The 20183-nt window shown below is 40.9% G+C and overlaps 2 protein-coding genes across 5 annotated transcripts in view; one reads left to right on the top strand and one right to left on the bottom strand.

Moving 5' to 3' along the window:
* Window positions 1-322: 322 nt before the first annotated feature.
* On the bottom strand, window positions 323-5881 carry LOC115191958 (cyclin-dependent kinase 2-associated protein 2). Its single transcript, XM_029750018.1, has 5 exons — window positions 5799-5881; window positions 4848-5005; window positions 2411-2502; window positions 1930-2050; window positions 323-708 (listed from the first exon to the last, which is right to left on the bottom strand). The coding sequence occupies exons 2-5, from the start codon at window positions 4900-4902 to the stop codon at window positions 641-643; spliced, it is 336 nt and encodes a 111-aa protein (XP_029605878.1). The 5' UTR covers window positions 4903-5005; window positions 5799-5881; the 3' UTR covers window positions 323-640.
* A 366-nt stretch (window positions 5882-6247) lies between these two features.
* The window catches only part of LOC115191954 (butyrophilin subfamily 2 member A2-like), a 45414-nt gene continuing 31478 nt past the window's right edge, over window positions 6248-20183 (top strand). The window contains exons 1-26 of one of the 4 annotated variants that reach the window (XM_029750014.1): window positions 6248-6541; window positions 7585-7647; window positions 7856-8209; window positions 8814-8978; window positions 9151-9300; window positions 9509-9604; window positions 9745-9786; window positions 9892-9921; window positions 10080-10100; window positions 10192-10257; window positions 10515-10580; window positions 10717-10740; window positions 10865-10930; window positions 11336-11401; window positions 11659-11724; window positions 11861-11884; window positions 11982-12047; window positions 12184-12207; window positions 12344-12409; window positions 12814-12879; window positions 13137-13202; window positions 13343-13363; window positions 15019-15084; window positions 15210-15233; window positions 15370-15435; window positions 15612-15638. In XM_029750014.1, the coding sequence (XP_029605874.1) occupies window positions 6475-6541; window positions 7585-7647; window positions 7856-8209; window positions 8814-8978; window positions 9151-9300; window positions 9509-9604; window positions 9745-9786; window positions 9892-9921; window positions 10080-10100; window positions 10192-10257; window positions 10515-10580; window positions 10717-10740; window positions 10865-10930; window positions 11336-11401; window positions 11659-11724; window positions 11861-11884; window positions 11982-12047; window positions 12184-12207; window positions 12344-12409; window positions 12814-12879; window positions 13137-13202; window positions 13343-13363; window positions 15019-15084; window positions 15210-15233; window positions 15370-15435; window positions 15612-15638 (1858 nt within the window). In that variant the 5' untranslated portion in view covers window positions 6248-6474. Of the gene's footprint in view, window positions 6542-7584; window positions 7648-7855; window positions 8210-8813; window positions 8979-9150; window positions 9301-9508; window positions 9605-9744; window positions 9787-9891; window positions 9922-10079; window positions 10101-10191; window positions 10258-10514; window positions 10581-10716; window positions 10741-10864; window positions 10931-11335; window positions 11402-11658; window positions 11725-11860; window positions 11885-11981; window positions 12048-12183; window positions 12208-12343; window positions 12410-12585; window positions 12613-12813; window positions 12880-13136; window positions 13203-13342; window positions 13364-15018; window positions 15085-15209; window positions 15234-15369; window positions 15436-15611; window positions 15639-20183 lie in introns of all 4 variants that reach the window. The other 3 variants (XM_029750011.1, XM_029750013.1, XM_029750012.1) reach the window with 3 other exon arrangements.

The raw sequence follows: 20183 nt of genomic DNA, 5'->3' as shown, positions 1-20183 counted from the left end.
ACTGGGAAATGTTCATTGCAGGCATTGTCACCTTCGCTTGCTACATAACTTCTGAGTGATAGGAAGCACCAACACCACTGCGCGCACACAGCCCTCATTACTATGACAACTAGCACAGCCATGTCAGTAAATGACTGCTGTCTGAACACACACCTCTGATTTGGTCACTTAACTTGCTGTTTGGACAGTCAGTTTTGCAAAACAAAACTGATTTGAGCATTAAGGCCTGCAGTGTGAACAAGGCTTAAGTGTTGCTTACTGTAAAACAATGGTGAATTGAACCTTTGGTTAAGTGGTGTCAGTATAGCAGCTAAGAGAAAGATTCAGAGTATCAAACTCAGACATTTCATTATGGCGTAGTTTTCAATAATCTACCTGAACTGGACAACCCGAATCAGACAATATTTACCAGGCCCTCGTGGTGCCTATGAAACCGATATAAGTTACAGAATGTTCTGAGAGCGAACTGTCCTACAACTGCAAAATGTGTTACACATTCTGAACACACCCCATAGGCAACGTGAGAGGCTACATGGAGGAGGGAATGGAACAAGGGAAGGTTACAAGTTCAGTCAGGATAACGAAGACGTGACACATGAGGCCTGTACAGAGACGAGGGACGGGGGGATTCTGCAAAGGGTTATGTGCGAGCGCTCCTCTCCGTCTCTGCCAGACACTCCCTGACCAGCGCCCTCGCGTGAATGATACCTAGAAGACAGATCAACAACATCACAAGTTGGGATTTATAACTTTTACTTCATGTGTGGAGATTTCCACATTTAACCTGAATGTGAATTCAAATGCAGGTATTTCCAGGTAAACTCATATGGAATAAGTAGGCCTACCTGTGTAAGATGTGCCATCATTTCTGACCTTCTGGTATTCTTTGGTTTGTTACATTTCGTTGATTGGTAAAATCATGTCACTAAGTATAGGTGCCATGTGAATAGGGAAAAATGGGATCCTTGGGACTAACTGTCACCTCAGTGAAGTTGAAATGTGTTAAGGTTAGGGTTTAGGGTAGGGATGTCCCAAGGAGCCCAGATCACCATGCGAGTAGAGAACAAAATGGCCGTCGTGTGAGAAGCATGGGTGAAATGTTTGTTTCATTGAAAAGCATTTACTTCAGTAATTATTCATAAGATAAACATTTTCCTTGGGATTACAAGCCTTGGAATAGGGATTTCTGGACTGACCATCTCAAATACTATGACTACCTTTCATCACCAAGTAGTGGTTAATTCATTATTTTTGATGTGTCCTGCATTTGGGCAATTCCACGGTAACGGAATTACGACGAGACTCCGATATTTCACTTTAAAATGTATGCCAAACAAAAAATACTGATTTCAAAGTTTAACAAACCATACAAAAATGATGGGTTTTGTTTGGTATCCATGTTAAAGTGAAATCTTAGTCGCAGCGTAATTCTGTTACCATGGAATTTCCCATTTTCATTTTGTGCATAACATTTACGTTTCATGAATTTAACATAATTTAGGTATCTTTGGATTTAAAGGACAATGTCAGATTGGACTGGCTTTTATTTTGCTAATTGAACTTGGTGGATTTAAACTTTGACGATTGATTGACTGGATGACAGCTTGTTGATGGTTTTATTGAATGCAGAAAGCCTTGGAACATACTATTTGGTTTATTTCAATGATTTAGGTGTGCTGCTGCTGCCATGCAATGTTGATGATTGCTTTCACCCACTGCCTTATGTTAATTTCTTATAGCTGTGTTTATGCCAATAATATTAATGTGCTTACTGTCTGCTTGCTGGGTATGTGCACTGTGGTTAGGGAAAAGGAAAGTAACCTCTATGGAGTACTGATAAACACCCTATGTCAATACAACCACAACCTTTGCTCCATGCTTCGGGAGGATATTTGCGGCCTCGGCGTTTAGCCGGGCAGGCTGCAGTACCTCTCTTTAGCCTCTCCATGGCGCTCTTGCTCCCGGCGTAGGTGGGGCGGATCTCGCGACTCATCTCCTCGATGACTGACAGCAGCTCGCTGTAGGTTGAGCCCTGAGACACTTTCACTGGCTGTGTGTGTGTGTGTGTGTGTGTGTGAGAGAGGGAGGGGGGGGATACGAGACAAAGGTCATATGCTGTAAAAGAGCAAAAACAACTAGAACTCCGAATTGACCCTGAACAAGATATAATCATTTTACACAGAGTAGAGATACGGGGATAATTACCATGACGAATCGACAGAAACGCAAATAAACATACAATTAAATTGACCAGTAATGACCATCTGCTTTGCATTTGTTGTTAGTGATACCTGGACCCTATTGATATAATACCCTGAATAACATCACACGATATTTAACATGACTTTCTAAAATAGCATAGGCACTAGTTAAAGCAGTTGGAGCTGAGGATCAGGCTGTTCAGTCCTACCTGAACGAAGCCCATCGACGGCGGGCCGAAATCACTGAACGCCGGTCTGAAGTTGGAGGAGGAGGGGAGTGAGGGGGAGGGCACACTGGAGCCTAGGCAGAGGAAAGAGAGAATTCAGACGCACTGAAGCGCCCTATGACTGATTAACATCTTTAAAATGGGAGGCAGGGGCAGAAAGGCTGCGTGGCATCGTGGTGCATTCATTCTCAGGTGAGAGGGATTGTTACATTATGGTTGGTAGTAAACTCAGCAAAAAAAAGAAACATTTACATTTAAGTCATTTAGCAGACGCTCTTATCCAGAGCGACTTACAAATTGGTGCATTCACCTTATGATATCCAGTGGAACAACCACTTTACAAAAGTGCATCTAAATCTTTTAGGGGGGTGTTAGAAGGATTACTTTATCCTATCCCAGGTATTCCTTAAAGAGGTGGGGTTTCAGGTGTCTCCGGAAGGTGGTGATTGACTCTGCTGTCCTGGCGTCGTGAGGGAGCTTGTTCCACCATAGGGGTGCCAGAGCAGCAAACAGTTTTGACTGGGCTGAGCGGGAACTGTGCTTCCTCAGAGGTAAGGGGGCCAGCAGGCCAGAGGTGGATGAGCGCAGTGCCCTCGTTTGGGTGTAGGGACTGATCAGAGCCTGAAGGTACGGAGGTGCCGTTCACCTCACGGCTCCGTAGGCAAGCACCATGGTCTTGTAGCGGATGCGAGCTTCAACTGGAAGCCAGTGGAGAGAGCGGAGGAGCGGGGTGACGTGAGAGAACTTGGGAAGGTTGAACACCAACTGTGTTTATTTTCAGCAAACTTAACGTGTAAATATTTGTATGAATATAACAAGATTCAACAACAGACAAACTGAACAAGTTCCACAGACATGTGACTAACAGAAATTGAATAATGTGTCCCTGAACAAAGGGTGGGGGGTGTGGCCCTAGTCCTCACCCTCCGATCCAACAGTTCCCAGACGTGCTCAATGGGATTGAGATCTGGGCTCTTCACTGGCCATTGCAGAACACTGACATTCCGGTCTTGCAGGAAATCACACACAGAATGAGCAGTATGGCTGGTGGCATTGTCATGCTGGAGGGTCATGTCTGGAGGAGCCTGCAGGAAGGGTACCAAATGAGGGAGGAAGATGTCTTCCCTGTAACACACAGCGTTGAGATTGCCTGCAATGACAACAAGCTCAGTCCGATGATGCTGAGACACACCGTCCCAGACCGTGACGGACCCTCCACCTCGATCCTGCTCCAGAGTACAGGCCTTGGTGTAATGCTCATTCCTTCGACGATAAACGCGAATCCGACCATCACCCCTGGTGAGACAAAACTCGTCAGTGAAGAGCACTTTTTGCCAGTCCTGTCTGGTCCAGCGACAGTGGGTTTGTGCCCATAGGCGACGTTGTTGCCGGTGATGTCTGGTGAGGACCTGCTTTATAACAGAACTACAAGCCCTCAGTCCAGCCTCTCTCAGCCTATTGAGGACAGTCTGAGCACTGATGGAGGGATTGTGCATTCCTGGTGTAACTCGGGCAGTTGTTGTTGCCATCCTGTACCTGTCCCACAGGTGTCATGTTCGGATGTACCGATCCTATGCAGGTGTTGTTACACGTGATCTGCCACTGCGAGGATGATCAGCTGTCCGTCCTGTCACCCTGTAGCGCTGTCTTAGGCGTCTCACAGTACAGACATTGCAATTTATTGCCCTGGCCACATCTGCAGTCCTCATGCATCCTTGCAGCATACCTAAGGCACGTTCACGCAGATGAGCAGGGACCCTGGGCATCTTTTTTTCTTCTTCTCCCCCCCCCCAGAGTCAGTAGAAAGGCCTCTTTAGTGTCCTAAGTTTTCATAACTGTGACTAATTGCCTACCGTCTGTAAGCTGTTAGTGTCTTAACGACCGTTCCACAGATGCATGTTCATTAATTGTTTACGGTTCATTGAACAAGCATGGGAAACAGTGTTTAAACCCTTTACAATGAAGATCTGTGAAGTTGTGTTTTTTTTAACAAATGATCTTTTAAAGACAGGGTCCTGAAAAAGGGACGTTTCTTTTTTTGCTGAGTTTATATGACACTTTTTTGCGGTTGACGTGCAGTGTGTTCCCTGGGCAGGTGCAGGTATAGGACCGCTAGTCTTATCTATTGAATGGAATCCACTGCACTGTGGTAGAGTAGAGAGTTCAGTACGATGGGTAGAGAGTTCAGTACGATGGGTAGAGAGTTCAGTACGATGGGTAGAGAGTTCAGTACGATGGGTAGAGAGTTCAGTACGATGGGTAGAGAGTTCAGTACGATGGGTAGAGAGTTCAGTACGATGGGTAGAGAGTTCAGTACGATGGGTAGAGACCAAACAAAAGATGGGTAGTGTAGAGGGTGCATCTATAGAAATATAAATTATAGTGGATACAAAATAACCGATTGACAGTCGGCAGAAACCTGGCGGGGTGTGGTTGGAGCCGGACGGGGCAGGGGCGATGGGTTTGTAGCTCATCGTGATGTCACTGCGGACCTCCCCGTACGACGCCGCGCCGCTGCCGTCTGTTCCGTCGACCCGGTGCTTATACAGCTTTACTGGTGGGCTGGGCCCCTGAGAGCTAGGAAGAGAAAGTCGTGGTCTTATGTTCATGTATGACATTCATTAACTATACTGTTAGTCTAGCCTGGTCCAGAATACACTGTGTGCTATGCAAGTATTGTTGAATGTTCTGTATGGCCAATTGGGTTTGGCATGACAATGATTGAGGAATGTTGTTTAACTCATACAGACCTGGACCAGGCTGTCATGACGTTGTCAGTGGATTACTGACGTTTGCAAACATATGACTTAATGACCCAGACCTTAGGTTACCTAGCTAGCAAGTAATCCAACAACCGCAGCTGGTTTCAAACATTTGACACAACAGTGCCCGTTTCCTCTAGCTACATCAGCTTAGCGGGCAACTTTTCACAGTAAGTCAGTATCTCACCTGGTCGTAGCCTATCTGCACTAACTAACGTTAGCTAGTTGGCTAGGTAGCCAAGCTAACTGTAGCTCGCTAACAAGTTACCGGACCAAAGGTCGTAGAGATGACATCTTGATCCAGATAGTCATATTAATAGAACAAAACTGGTTAGCGGGTGACCTAACTTGTAATTGCAATGTCTTTGTTCACCACTGCGCATGTCATAGCTAGTTACTTAGCAAGGAAGCTAGCTAGCTACATTAACTAGCTATTTGCTGACAGGTTTGCATTCGGTGTGAAACAGGCTTGCTAGGTGCACAACAAGGTACATAACTATAACGTTCTAGTTACAGAATGAGTTTGCGTTCCATAGGTTTAAGTATCTAAGTTGCCATTCAAAATGTAATAGAAAACAAAAATCAAGGGAAACGCTTTCGAAATGTACCTTTCTAGGGGAAGATTTTCAGCCAGGTCGAAAAAGCAGCTTCCTTTCTCCTGCTGAAAGGGGCGTGGCTGTTGATGCAAAGATGAACTGAATATTCATAAGGTGACGCGATGTCATTGGCTGAATGAGGCTGAAAAATTCAAAGGTGAGCAGAACTGTCTATTTATCAGCGCCTTCCCTTCTATTTATTTAGAGGGTTCAGCACTGGTGTGTATTTTTCATAATCGCATTGGTATTCAGAGTTTGAGTGTAAAGAAAACATCAGTTATAGGGATTATGTGATGGGGCACACCCCAATGATTTATTTCCCCTGTGGTTACATGATTTGTGGACGTCGATTTGATGGCTTTCCAGGTCGTCTTTCTCACAGTCGCACTACACATATTATCAGATCTCACAACACCTGGATAAGTGTTTAACATTTCCGGAATCCCATCAATATAATATAGCAATCTGCTGAGATGCGTAGTGTCGACCTGGAAAGTCACCTTTTGTCAACCATTAACCCATGTTGCTGCAAGAAATGGGAAAGTGAAAGCACAATGGAATATACAGGGAGTGGGCAAGAAAAATGACTTTCGCGCTAACTAACTATTCTATTTGCATTCTCACCTTACGGTAGAATTGAAATGCACGGAATGTATGTTGGAGGGTCATGAATCTATAGGATCATCGAATGATCCCTAAAGTGAGGATACATTTGATATGTACGACCGTTGGACATCGAGGCACCATGCACTTAGGTACAAATGCATTTTCTATGACTTCTCTAGTAAAAGATCAGTTAACATTTAAATAAAACGTTATCAGTGTCCTCTTAATTGAAAAAAAGTTATGCTTCTTCTATTCCCCCTTCTCACAACTCTCCACTTTTGTCCATTAAGAAATGTTACATTTATGACTTGCCGCTTGGATTTGTTACATTTGTTGTTTTCCTTTCATAGTAATAAGACATTTTGTTCGATTTTTTTTCTCAATGTATTATTTCTAGTAATGTTGTATTATGCCTATTACTATTAGGCATGTATTCTATATTCTTCCATTCAACTCCGTTAAAATGACTACTGTTCGTGTACTTTTCTAAAATGGCTGCTAGTGCTAGTGTGGCTATTTAATCAATATACTGTAGCAGTAGTAAAAAGATAAAACCAAGTTCAGCCTCGCAGGCTCCGTCTGTTCATTTATCTTCACCTGGTTGCCAATGAACCCAATAGCTTCACTTCTGAGACAAAAGGCGGGATCAGATTTGACCATGAGTGTACAAAACATTAGAAACATCTGCTCTTTTCATGACAGACTGAACAAGGGAATCCAGGTGAAAGTTGTGATATTTTATTGATGTCAGTGTAGATGAAGTGGGGGAGATGGATTAAAGAAGGATTTTTACACCTTGAGACAATTGAGACATGGATTGTGTATGTGCGCCATTCAGAGGGTGAATGGGCAAGACACAATATTTAGGTGCCTTTGAACTGGGTGTGGTATTAGGTGCCAGGCGCACCGGTTTAAGTGTGTCAAGAACTGCAACGCTGCTGGCTTTTTCACGCTCAAGAGTTTCCTGTATGTATGAAGAATAGTCCACCGCCCGAAGGACATATAGCCAACTTGACACAACTGTGGGAAGCATTGGAGTCTACATGGGCATAATCATTATGAACATTTTTGTAACTTTATTGGTAAAGTATTTTGATACTTTGTATGTACCTACAATGTTTCTCTCTCTCTCAGGCTACCGAACACCTAAATCGTGATAATGTCATTCTGATGTCCTTTATCTTTCATGCAGGGTTGTGTCTGAGGGTGCTGATATTGGTTGCTCTCACAGTTCCTATCAGAGCAGCTCAACCTGGTGAGAATGTTTATACTGTTAATTTCATTGGTAACTAAAATAAATGGTTTCCTGGACACAGATTCATCTTAGTCAGGGATTAAAAAGTAATTTTAATGGAGATCCAGGTTAAGCCTATGCTGGATCTGTGTCCTGGAAACTGGCCCTGGGAGTCTAGCACAAATAAGTCACCATCTCTTCCCCCTCGGCCGTGTCTCTCCTTCTTCAGCTCCGGAGACGTTCACCTTAACTGTCCCTGATGGTCCAACCACGACCCTGTCTGGCTCCTCTGTCTCTCTACTCTGTCAAGTCTCACCTCTCTTCAATGTGGAGCCAATGGAGGTGTGCTGGTACCGTTCCAGTAACTTCCACAGTCCTGCCTTGTTGTACAAAGATCACAAGATCCAGGAGGCCCCTGTGGACCTGCGGTACAAGGGCAGGGTGTCTCTAACTGGGGGGCTGGAGAGAGGGAATGTGTCTCTGACACTGGAGAGGGTCACACTGGAAGACAAGGGAGAGTATGTGTGCCAAGTCACCAGTGAACAGTGGTATGAAAAGGCCAGTGTCTTCCTCACAGTGAATGGTAAGGGTTATCTCTCAAATTGATGGTGAAACTGTGTATTGTGGTGTCACCCCCAAAGCACCTGATCCTAGATCAGCACTCCTACTCTGATATACATTTGAATACAGGCATAGTAGTCTTTGGTACCACAGAGTGAAAAAGAAATGGCAGTTACATTTGCCACTTCTCAGTTTACAATTGCATTAGGGGTACAGCCAGTACAAACTTCAGCTGACTTTTGCCTTATATAACCCCCCCAAAAAAGATATATGGAAGTCATAGGGGCATCCGTGTAATGTAAAATAATGGGCAAACCATCCTTTAAGTGATTTGAGTTGTTTGGCAATGACTTTTAGAAAATTGCATGGATGCCCCTATCACTCCCATTGCATTTTAGCTAGCAGTGGCTAAAGTTAGCTGGAGTTTGTAATGGTTGTTTAAAATAAAACCAAACCATAGAATACAGTTTCTCCTGGCCCATAGACTACCTTGCGAAGAACCATCTAACATTACATTGGGAAGAATGCAAGATATGTATTTTACATATCTTGCATTCTTCCCATTTATTCTGTCATTCAATCTGTGTCCTAATAGTTGTGGCTTATCCCTTTTATCTGTCCATTAGTAACAGGTAGTGAACCAGTTATCTCTGTTGCTGAAGCAAGAGGAGGAGGAGGCCAGGTGAACGTTACCTGTTCATCAGAGGGCTGGTCACCATATCCTACACTCACCTGGAGAAACAAAGAGGGGACAGAGATCAGAAATGAACAAGAAGTGCTCAACACCACTGGTAATTACATTTTGGTACTTCCTCACACTGTCTCTGCTCTGCTGACACAAATGTTCTAGTACCTGTGGTTTGGGTTAAAAATCTGACCTGGGTTGTGGTGTACTTTCAGTTACACTACTTTGTGTAAGTCAGTGTTTACATTTTGATTTCTCCTCCCATCTTTCTGTATCAGATCCCCAGGGCTTGGTGAGGGTCAGTAGTTGGCTGCTCTACGCTCCCTCATACTCCGATTGGCTCGCCTGTACAGTCTCTCTGTCTGAGGAGGCGAAGAGAGAGGGCAGGATTCTGCCACATATAAACACAGCTCCTACAGCTGTACCTGGTGAGTTAGTCTCCTACACAAACATCCTACCCACGATCAGATCCCTCTCTCCCCCATCCCACAGACACTAGTTTAGAGGAGGAGGAACATGTTGAAAAGGTGTCTACAGATTTCTTTTGCTAATTAATTTCACTGTGATGATGTTCTGATGATGTCATGTCTTGAGAGCTTTAGAGTCATTTGATCCATGTTGAGTCTCTGTGTGCAGGAGTCTCCAAAGAAGCCTACATTGTGACTCTGGTCCTGTTGGTCCTGTTTCTGGTCATCTGTGCTCTGTGCTCTGTCATCCTGTGGAAACGAAGAGGTATCTGGAATTCAGTCATATTAGTGTTTGTGATTTAATTATAAGAGTGAGATATAACAGTAATAATGACCCTATAGAGAAATGTGTCATAAAAGATTTTGTCCATTAAATATTGAAACAATGTTTTTTAAAATCTTTAGGGTCCATGTGGTCTTCATCCCAAAAGTCCAGAAACCGTTCAGGTAGTGTATTTCATCTGAGAAATAAACTAAGAATGAAATATGAGTTATGACATAACATAAACAATGAGTTTATTTTATTTTGACAATTGTGTCTCTATATTTCAGATCAAACTGAGCGTGGACAGAGGCCAGCAGGTAATTGTTTCATTTTGATCTCTGGGTGAAGGCTATCATAATATACATGCAACTAACTTATTTTTGAGAAAACCTTTCCATTGACATGAAGCCTGATATGCACATATCTCAATAGGGTTCACCTTTTTACAATAACTTTCACCTTTTCCATTCAACAGAGACAAAAAACCTAATTGAAGGTAATGTTCACTCATCATATACTGTATATGATATAATATAACTTTGATAATGTAGTAAACTGATTAATATTAACTAAATGTGCTCCGTTAGGGGCAGAAAACACAGTGCCGAGACCTACCGAACAGAGAGCAGCTGGAAAAGAAGTTCATCTGGAAGGTAAAGTAATTGGAGAACGAATAATTACGCTTTAAATTGTATAATTTAATGATAATTTGACATAATCGCAATAGGATTTGACTGTCCCAGTTCCACATTCACCTTTTTACAATAACTTTCACCTTTTCCATTCAGCAGAGACAAAAAACCTAACTGAATGTAATGTTCACTCATGATGTACTGTATATGATATAATATAACTTTGACAATGTTTTTAGCCTGATGAATTTCAATATTACCTAAATGTGCTCCGTTAGTTGCAGAAAGCACAGTGGCGACACCTACCGACCAGAGAGCAGCTGGAAAAGAACTGAATCTGGGAGGTAAAGTAATAGGAGAACAAATATATTACACTTTTAGTTGTATAATTTAATGATAATTTGACATAGTCGCTGTAGGATTTGACCGTCCCAATTCCACATTCACCTTTTTAAAATTACTTTCACTTTTTCCATTCAGCAGAGACCAACAACTCCATTGAAGGTAATGTTCACACAGTATATGATGTATTATTATAACTTGGATAATAATGTGGTAGCCTAGTTTTGTATCAATAATTTATCATGATAATGATTTGCAATATAATGACCAAAATGTGTTCTGTTAGAAGCAGAAAACACAGTGAAAACTCCTACCGAACACATAGCATCTGGTAAAGAAGTTCATCTGAAAGGTAAAGTTATACTGGGGGGAAAAATGCATTACCCTCTTTATTGTATAATTTACAGTGTTTACATTGTTCATAAAACTAAGTCTGCTGACATGTTGGAGTGTATTAAACCATTTTTAATTCATACCATTTTTGGAAATTGATATTCAGGACACTCACAATTCACTTTTTTAAATGCAGATTTTCACCAGGTGAAAAGATTCAAAGGTTAAAAAAAAATCACAGTAGAACAGGAAAATTGTATGTTCATTAGATTATTACGATATACAGGTAACAGCCTAAATAAAGAAAACCAACAAAGTGTCTTAATAGGGCGTTGGGCCACAAGGAGCTTCCAGGACAGCTTCAATGTGCATTGGCATGGATTCTACATAGGCATTTCAAAATTACTTAAATGTGCTCCGTTAGGGGAAGAAAAGTCAGTGCCGACACCTACTGAACAGAGAGCAGCTGGAAAACATGTGAATCTGAAAGGTAAAATAATAGGAGAACGAATATATTACGCTTTTAATTGTATAATTTAATGATAATTTGACATAATCTCAAAAGGATTTGACTGTCCCAGTTCCACATTCAAATTTTTACAATAACTTTCACCTTTTCCATTCAACAGAGACAAAAAACCTAATTGAATGTTATGTTCACTCATGATATATTGTGTATGACATAATATAATTTTGATAACGTAGTAAACTGATGAATATCAATATTACCTAAATGTGATCCGTTAGGGGCAGAAAACACAGTGCCGACCCCTCCCAAACAGAGAACAGCTGGAAAAGAAGTTAATCTGGAAGGTAAAGTAATAGGAGAACAAATATATTACCCTTTTAATTGTATATTTTGATGAAAATTGGACATAATCGCAATGGGATTTGACTATCCCAGTTCCACATTCACCATTTTACAATGACTTTCACCTTTTCCGTTCAGCAGAGACCAACAATTCCATTGAAGGTCATGTTCACTCATCATATACTGTATATGATATAATATAACTTTGATAATGTAGTAAGCTGATGAATGTCAATATTACCTAAATGTGATCCGTTAGGGGCAGAAAACACAGTGCCGAGATCTACCGACCAGAGAGCAGCTGAAGAAGAACTGAATCTTGAAGGTAAAGTAAAATAAGAACAAATATATTTGACTTTTAGTTGTATAATTTAATGATAATTTGACATAATCGCTGTAGGATTTGACTGTCCCAGTTCCACATTCTCCTTTTTAAAATGACTTTCACTTTTTCCATTCAGCAGAGACCAACAACTCCATTGAAGGTAATGTTCACTATCATGATATACAGTATATGATGTATTATTATAAATTGGATAATAATGTAGTAGCCTAGTTTTGTATCAATAGAATATGTATGATAATGAATTGCAATATAATGACCAAAATGTGTTCTGTTAGGAGCAGAAAACACAGTGAAGACTCCTACCGAACACATATCATCTGGTAAAGAAGTTCATCTGAAAGGTAAAGTTATACTGGGGGAAAAATGCATTATCCTCTTTATTGTATAATTTACAGTGTTTACATTGTTCATAAAACTAAGTCTGCTGACATGTTGGAGTGTATTAAACCATTTTTAATTTATACCATTTTTGGAAATTGATATTCAGGACACTCACAATTCACTTTTTTAAATGCAGATTGGCACCAGGTGAAAGGATTCAAAGGTTAAAAAAAAATCACAGTAGGACAGGAAAATTGTATGTTCATTAGATTATTATGATATACAGGTAACAGCCTAAATACAGGAAACCAACAAAGTGTCTTAATAGGGCATTGGGCCACAACGAGCTTCCAGGACATCTTCAATGTGCATTGGCATGGATTCTACATAGGCATTTCAAAATTACTTAAATGTGCTCCGCTAGGGGAAGAAAACTCAGTGCCGACACCTACTGAACAGAGAGCAGCTGGAAAAGAAGTTAATCTGGAAGGTAAAGCAATAGGAGAACAAATATATTACCCTTTTAATTGTATGTTTTGATGATTATTTGACAATCTTAGTAGGATTTGACTGTCCCAGTTCCAAATTCACCTTTTTTACATTAACATTCACCTTTTCCATTCAACAGAGACAAAAAACCTTAATTGAATGTAATGTTCACTCATTATGTACTGTATATGATATAATATTACTTTGATAATGTAGTAACGTGATGAATTTCAATATTACCTAAATGTGATCCGTTAGGGGCAGAAAACACAGTGCCGAGACCTACCGACCAGAGAGCAGCTGGAAAACAACTGAATCTGGAAGGTAAAGTAATAGGATAAAAAAAAGAATTACCTTCTTAATTGTATAATATGATGATAATTTGACACAATCGCAATAGGATTTGGCTGTCCCAGTTCCACATTCACCATTTTACAATAACTTTCACCTTTTCCATTCAACAGAGACAAAAAACCTAATTGAAGGTAATGTTCACTCATCATATACAGTCGTGGCCAAAAGTTTTGAGAATGACACAAATATTAATTTTCACAAAGTCTGCTGCCTCAGTTTGTATGATGGCAATTTGCATATACTTCAGAATGTTATGAAGAGTGATCAGATGAATTGCAATTAATTGCAAAGTCCCTCTTTGCCATGCAAATGAACTGAATCCCCCAAAAACATTTCCACTGTATTTCAGCCCTGCCACAAAAGGACCAGCTGACATCATGTCAGTGATTCTCTCATTAACACAGGTGTGAGTGTTGACGAGGACAAGGCTGGAGATCACTTTGTCATGCTGATTGAGTTTGAATAACAGACTGGAAGCTTCAAAAGGATGGTGGTGCTTGGAATCATTGTTCTTCCTCTGTCAAGCATGGTTACCTGCAAGGAAACATGTGCCGTCATCATTGCTTGGCACAAAAAGGGCTTCACAGGCAAGGATATTGCTGCCAGTAAAATTGCACCTAAATCAACTATTTATCGGATCATCAAGAACTTCAAGGAGAGCGGTTCAATTGTTGTGAAGAAGGCTTCAGGGCGCCCAAGAAAGTCCAGCAAGCATCAGGACCGTCTCCTAAAGTTGATTCAGCTGCAGGATCGGGGCACCACCAGTACAGCGCTTGCTCAGGAATGGTAGCAGGCAGGTGTGAGTGCATCTGCACGCACAGTGAGGCGAAGACCTTTGGAGGATGGCCTGGTGTCAAGAAGGGCAGAAAAGAAGCCACTTCTCCAGGAAAAACATCAGGGACAGACTGATATTCTGCAAAAGGTACAGGGATTGGACTGCTGAGGACTGGGGTAAAGTCATTTTCACTGATGAATCCCCTTTCCGATTGTTTGGGGCATCCGGAAAAAAGTTTGTCCAGGGAAGACAAGGTGAGCGCTACCATCAGTCCTGTGTCATGCCAACAGTAAAGCATCCTGAGACCATTCATGTGTGGGGTTGCTTCTCAGCCAAGGGAGTAGGCTCACTCACATTTTTTTTGCCTAAGAACACAGCCATGAGTAAAGAATGGTACCAACACAACTTCTCCCAACCATCCAGGAACAGTTTGGTGACGAACAATGCCTTTTCCAGCATGATGGAGCACCTTGCCATAAGGCAAAAGTGATAACTAAGTGGCTCGGGGAACAAAGCATTGATATTTTGGGTCCATGGCCAGGAAACTCCCCAGACCTTAATCCCATTGAGAACTTGTGGTCAATCCTTAAGAGGCGTGTGGACAAACAAAAACCCACAAATTCTGACAAACTCCAAGCATTGATTATGCAAGACTGGGCTGCCATCAGTCAGGATGTGGCCCAGAAGTTCATTGACAGCATGCCAGGGCAGATTGCAGAGGTCTTGAAAAAGAAGGGTCAACACTGCAAATATTGACTCTTTGCATCAACTTCATGTAATTGTCAATAAAAGCCTTTTGACACTTATGAAATGCTTGTAATTATACTTCAGTATTCCACAGTAACACCTGAAAAAAATATCTAAAGACACTGAAGCAGAAAACTTTGTGGAAATTAATATTTGTGTCATTCTCAAAACTTTTGGCCACGACTGTACGGTATATGATATAATATAACTTTGATAATGTAGTAAGCTGATGAATATCAATATTACCTAAATGTGCTCCGTTAGGGGCAGAAAACACAGTGCCGACACCTACTGAACAGAGAGCAGCTGGAAAAGAAGTTAATCTGGGAGGTAAAGTAATATAAGAACAAATATATTATACTTTTAGTTGTATAATTTGACATAATCTCAATAGGATTTGACCGTCCCAGTTCCACATTCACCTTTTTCCAATAACGTTCACTTTTTCCATTCAGCAGAGACCAACAACTCCATTGAAGGTAATGTTCACTATCATGATATACAGTATATGATGTATTATTATAAATTGGATAATAATGTAGTAGCCTAGTTTTGTATCAATAGAATATGTATGATAATGAATTGCAATATAATGACCAAAATGTGTTCTGTTAGGAGCAGAAAACACAGTGAAGACTCCTACCGAACACATAGCATCTGGTAAAGAAGTTAATCTGAAAGGTAAAGTTATACTGGGGGAAAAATGCATTACCCTCTTTATTGTATAATTTACAGTTTTTACATTGTTCATAAAACTAAGTCTGCTGACATGTTGGAGTGTATTAAACCATTTATAATTTATTCAATTTTTGGAAATTAATATTCAGGACACTCACAATTCACTTTTTTAAATGCAGATTGGCAGCAGGTGAAAGGATTCAAAGGTAAATAAAAAATTGTGTGTTCATTAGATTATTACGATATACAGGTAACAGCCTAAATACAGGAAACCAACAAAGTGTCTTAATAGGGCGTTGGGCCACAACAAGCTGCTAGGACAGCTTCAATGTGCATTGGCATAGATTCTACAAGTGTCTGGAGCTCTCTTGTTGATGGTGGTGGAAAACGCTGTCCCAGGCGCCGCTCCAGAATCACCCATAAGTGTTCAATTGAGTTGAGATCTAATGACTGAGATGGCCATGGCATATGGTTTACATTGTTTTCATGATCATCAAACCATTGTGACCACTCGTGCCCTATGAGGGAAGTGTCATTCTGTAAGAGACCCCTCCCATCAGGATATAAATGCTTCAGCATAGGTTGAAGGTGATCACTCAGAATAGATGTGTAGTTATTGGCATATACCTGGCACTCTAAGGGGTTAAGTGGACCTAAACCATGCCAGGAAAAATCACCCCACACCATAACAGAGACACCTGAAACCTAATTTACTCAAGTGTTTCTTTATTTTGGAAGTTACCTGTAGGTCCACATTATTTTAAATCCTTACCAATCCATCCCAACATATTGTGTGAATGAAAGAAATCTTGTCTTTCTATTTCCCTCAGAGAACATCATTCTGGATGAAAAGACTGCGCACCCTGCTTTTAGAGTCAATAAAAGAAATCGGGCTCATTACATGAAAGAAAAAGATACAGAAAAACCCTCTGTTAGAATGCATCCTACTAGCCTTCCCTGTAGCTCAGTTGGTTTGCAAAGCCAGGGTTGTGGGTTCGATTCCCACGGGGGGCCAGCACAGAAAAAAAATAAAAATAAATGAAATTGTATGAAATGTATGCATTCACTACTGTAAGTTGCTCTGGATAAGAGCATCTGCTAAATGACTAAAATTTAAATGTAAATCTCCATGTATTTTCTAAAGAGAGTTTCAGTTCAGGACAACACTATTGGGAAGTGAGGGTGAAGGATCAATCAACAGGAAAACTGTCATGGTATGTTGGTGTGGCCAGTGAAAATGTTGAGAGAAGATGTAATGTTCCTTTAACTCCACAGAATGGATTTTGGATTATTTTGATAAAGAAAAATGTTTCCATGTCAATACTGACCCTCAATCACCAATAACTGTGGAAGAGCTCACTATTGTGGGAGTGTTTCTAGACTGTGACAGACACACTCTGTCTTTTTATAATGTTGATACAGAGTCACTTCTTTACACTTTTACTGATGTGAAGACATCAAACTACTTTCCTGTGTTCAGCCCGGGACAACGTGACAAAACCCCAATAAGAATAAATTGAATGCATACCAAAACCCCTTTCGCACCAATGAGCCAAGTCGAGCTGTACTGGACTGGCCTGGTTAGTATAGGTTGGGGCAGCACGATAGTGTGAAAGGGGTCTGAGATGCAGGTGAAATTCATGTCAAATGAGACATGCATTATACACATTTTGTGTTATTCAGTGATACCAAGTTGTAAATGTGTGTATCTTTTTCCCCAAAAGTTTTCAGACGCCACAAGAAAAAGAGATCACTAGCAGTGGCGTCTTTTGGAAGGCAGTACTCCGCCATGGTTTGTTGAACAAACCCTATGGGGAAATGAATGGAGTTTTGGTAGGGTTTTTGGATAAACGTTGAAATAAGGCCTGTGGTAAACGCAGGTTTAGGAGCTAATCTTCATCAGCTAACGTCACTTAGATTTTTTTTTTTAAAGCATTTATGTAATCAGAACAAACACAAAGGCTTAATTCATAATATCCGTTAGTTAATAGGAACGTTATCTCAGATTAAAATGTATAACATCTCCTAAGCCTGTGTTAACCTCAGATGTTATTTTCTGCATTTATCCCAAAAACCCTATTCTTTCCCCCTAAGAATGGCTGAACGAACCAAAACTTATACACATTTTTTAGGACTACAAGGTGGCGAGTTTTATAAAATCAACCAAAAGTCTTTAGCTTTTTTCTATCTGTAGCTAGATTATAAATGTATACTGTGAAGCTACTGTAGTACAAGTTAGCAATATCCTTTGTTTTCTTGAATTCTGTTAAAATGTTGTCCCAATTAATAAATGACTGTAATCTGTTGATAAAGTTTTGTTGTTGAATGTTTGAATGTTCTGAACAAAAACATAAATGCAACAATTTCAAATATTTTACTTAGTTACAGTTCATATCAGGAAATAAGTCAATTGAAATACATTCATTAGGTCCTAATCTATGGATTTCACATGACTGGAATACAGATATGCATCTGTTAGTCATATATCTTAAAAAAAGGTAGGGTCGTGGATCAGAAAATCTGATCGGGTGTGACCACCATTTGCCTCATGCAGCGCGACATCTCCTTCGCTTAGAGTTGATCAGGCTGTTGATTGTGGCCTGTTGTCCCATTCCTCTTCAATGGCAGTGCGAAGTTGCTGGATATTGGCGGGAACTGGAACACCCTGTTGTCGATCCAGAGCATCCTAAACTTGCTCGATGGGTGACCATGTCTGGTGAGTATGTAGGCCATGGAGGAACTAGGACAAGATCCTGAGGCGCATTGTCGTGCCATTCATCCGCCGCCAACACCTTGTTTCAGCATGATAATGCACGTCGCAACGATCTGTACACAATTCTTGGAAGCTGAAAATGTCCCAGTTCTTCCATATCTATTTGGATAAAAGCGTCTGCTAAATGGCATACATATTACTCTAAAACATTTTAAGGATGGCCCAACCTCTTTCCCTCTTGGGTGCATAGCCAATACTGAACCGGACTTCAACTTTCCTCAAAATGCTATGCTGCAGGATGACACGTGCTCTAAAGTGCCTTTTAAAATCCGTAAAAAAAGATACATATATTATTCATTTTTTTCTGTTTTGTTTTTCCATGTTCCCCAGTTTTTTTCACACTTTTTAACAGAAAAAAAACGATTTGATTTTCTATATTCACAACAATGCTTTAACCATATCAGGGGACCACTTTTGAGATCTGGGAAAAATCTAAGAAACTTAGATTGTTTAGTGTAGCTGTCCTTTAATTCCCCTTTAACACATGCAGGTTCAGCTGAAGGCAAGAAACAGCGCCTACTTTATTTTGAAACTTTCAAATCATAATCACACACCTCATGTAGTCTAGCCCATAGGCCTATTTTTTATAGAAACTCTATCAGAACTAAAGTGATTAAATAACATTAAAATAAGCACATTAATAAGCTTTACCACAGGTTTAGAGCCTAACTGGCGTACACACAGTTGAAGTCGGAAGTTTACTTATTATTATTTCTTTTCACCTTTATTTAACCAGGTAGGCTAGTTGAGAACAAGTTCTCAGTTGCAACTGCGACCTGGCCAAGATAAAGCAAAGCAGTTCGACACATACAACAACACAGAGTTACACATGGAATAAACAAACATACAATCAATAATACAGTACAAAAAGTCTATATACAGCATGTGCAAATGAGGTAGGATAAGGGAGGTAAGGCAATAAATTGGCCATGGTGGCGAAGTAATTACAATATAGCAATTTAAACACTGGAATGGTAGAATGTGCAGAAGATGAATGTGCAAGTAGAGATACTGGGGTGGAAAGGAGCAAGATAAATAAATACAGTATGGGGAGTAGTTGGACGGGCTATTTACAGATGAGCTATGTATAGGTACAGTGATCTGTGAGGTGTTCTGACAGCTGGTGCTTAAAGCTTGTGAGGGAGATATGATTCTCCAGCTTTAGTGATTTTTGAAGTTCGTTCCAGTGAGAGAGCTGGATTAGAGGCGGCCAAAGGAAGAATTGGACTTGGGGTTGACCAGTGAGATATACCTGCTGGAGCACGTGCTACGGGTGGGTGCTGCTATGGTGACCAGTGAGCTGAGATAAGGCAGGGCTTTACCTAGCAGAGAATTGTAGATGACCTGGAGCCAGTGGGTTTGACGATGAGTATGAAGCGAGGGCCAGCCAACTAGAGCGTACAGGTCGCAGTGGTGGGTAGTATATGGGACTTTAGTGACAAAACGGATGGCACTGTGATAGACTGCATCCAATTTGTTGAGTAGAGTGTTGGAGGCTATTTTGTAAATGACATCGCCGAAATCGAGGATCGGTAGGATGGTCAGTTTTACGAGGGTATGTTTGGCAGCATGAGTGAGGGATGCTTTGTTGTGAAATAGGAAGCCAATTCTAGATTTAATTTTGGATTGGAGATGTTTAATGTGAGTCTGGAAGGAGAGTTTACAGTGTAACCAGACACCTAGGTATTTGTAGTTGTCCACATATTCTAAGTCAGAACTGTCCAGAGTAGTGATGCTGGACGAGCGGGCAGGTGTGGGCAGCGATCGGTTGAAGAGCATGCATTTAGTTTTACTTGCATTTAAGAGCAGTTGGAGGCCACAGAAGGAGAGTTGTATGGCTTTGAAGCTCGTCTGGAGGTTAGTTAACACAGTGTCCAAAGAAGGGCCAGAGGTATACAGAATGGTGTCATCTGCGTAGAGGTGGATCAAATAATCACCAACTGCAAGAGCGACATCATTGATGTACACAGAGAAGAGA

The sequence above is a fragment of the Salmo trutta genome, chromosome 4, assembly GCF_901001165.1.
Source record: "Salmo trutta chromosome 4, fSalTru1.1, whole genome shotgun sequence".
Taxonomy (NCBI): domain Eukaryota; kingdom Metazoa; phylum Chordata; class Actinopteri; order Salmoniformes; family Salmonidae; genus Salmo; species Salmo trutta.
The sequence above is the reverse complement of the archived record's forward strand: the minus strand, read 5'-3'. Positions and strand labels throughout refer to the sequence as shown.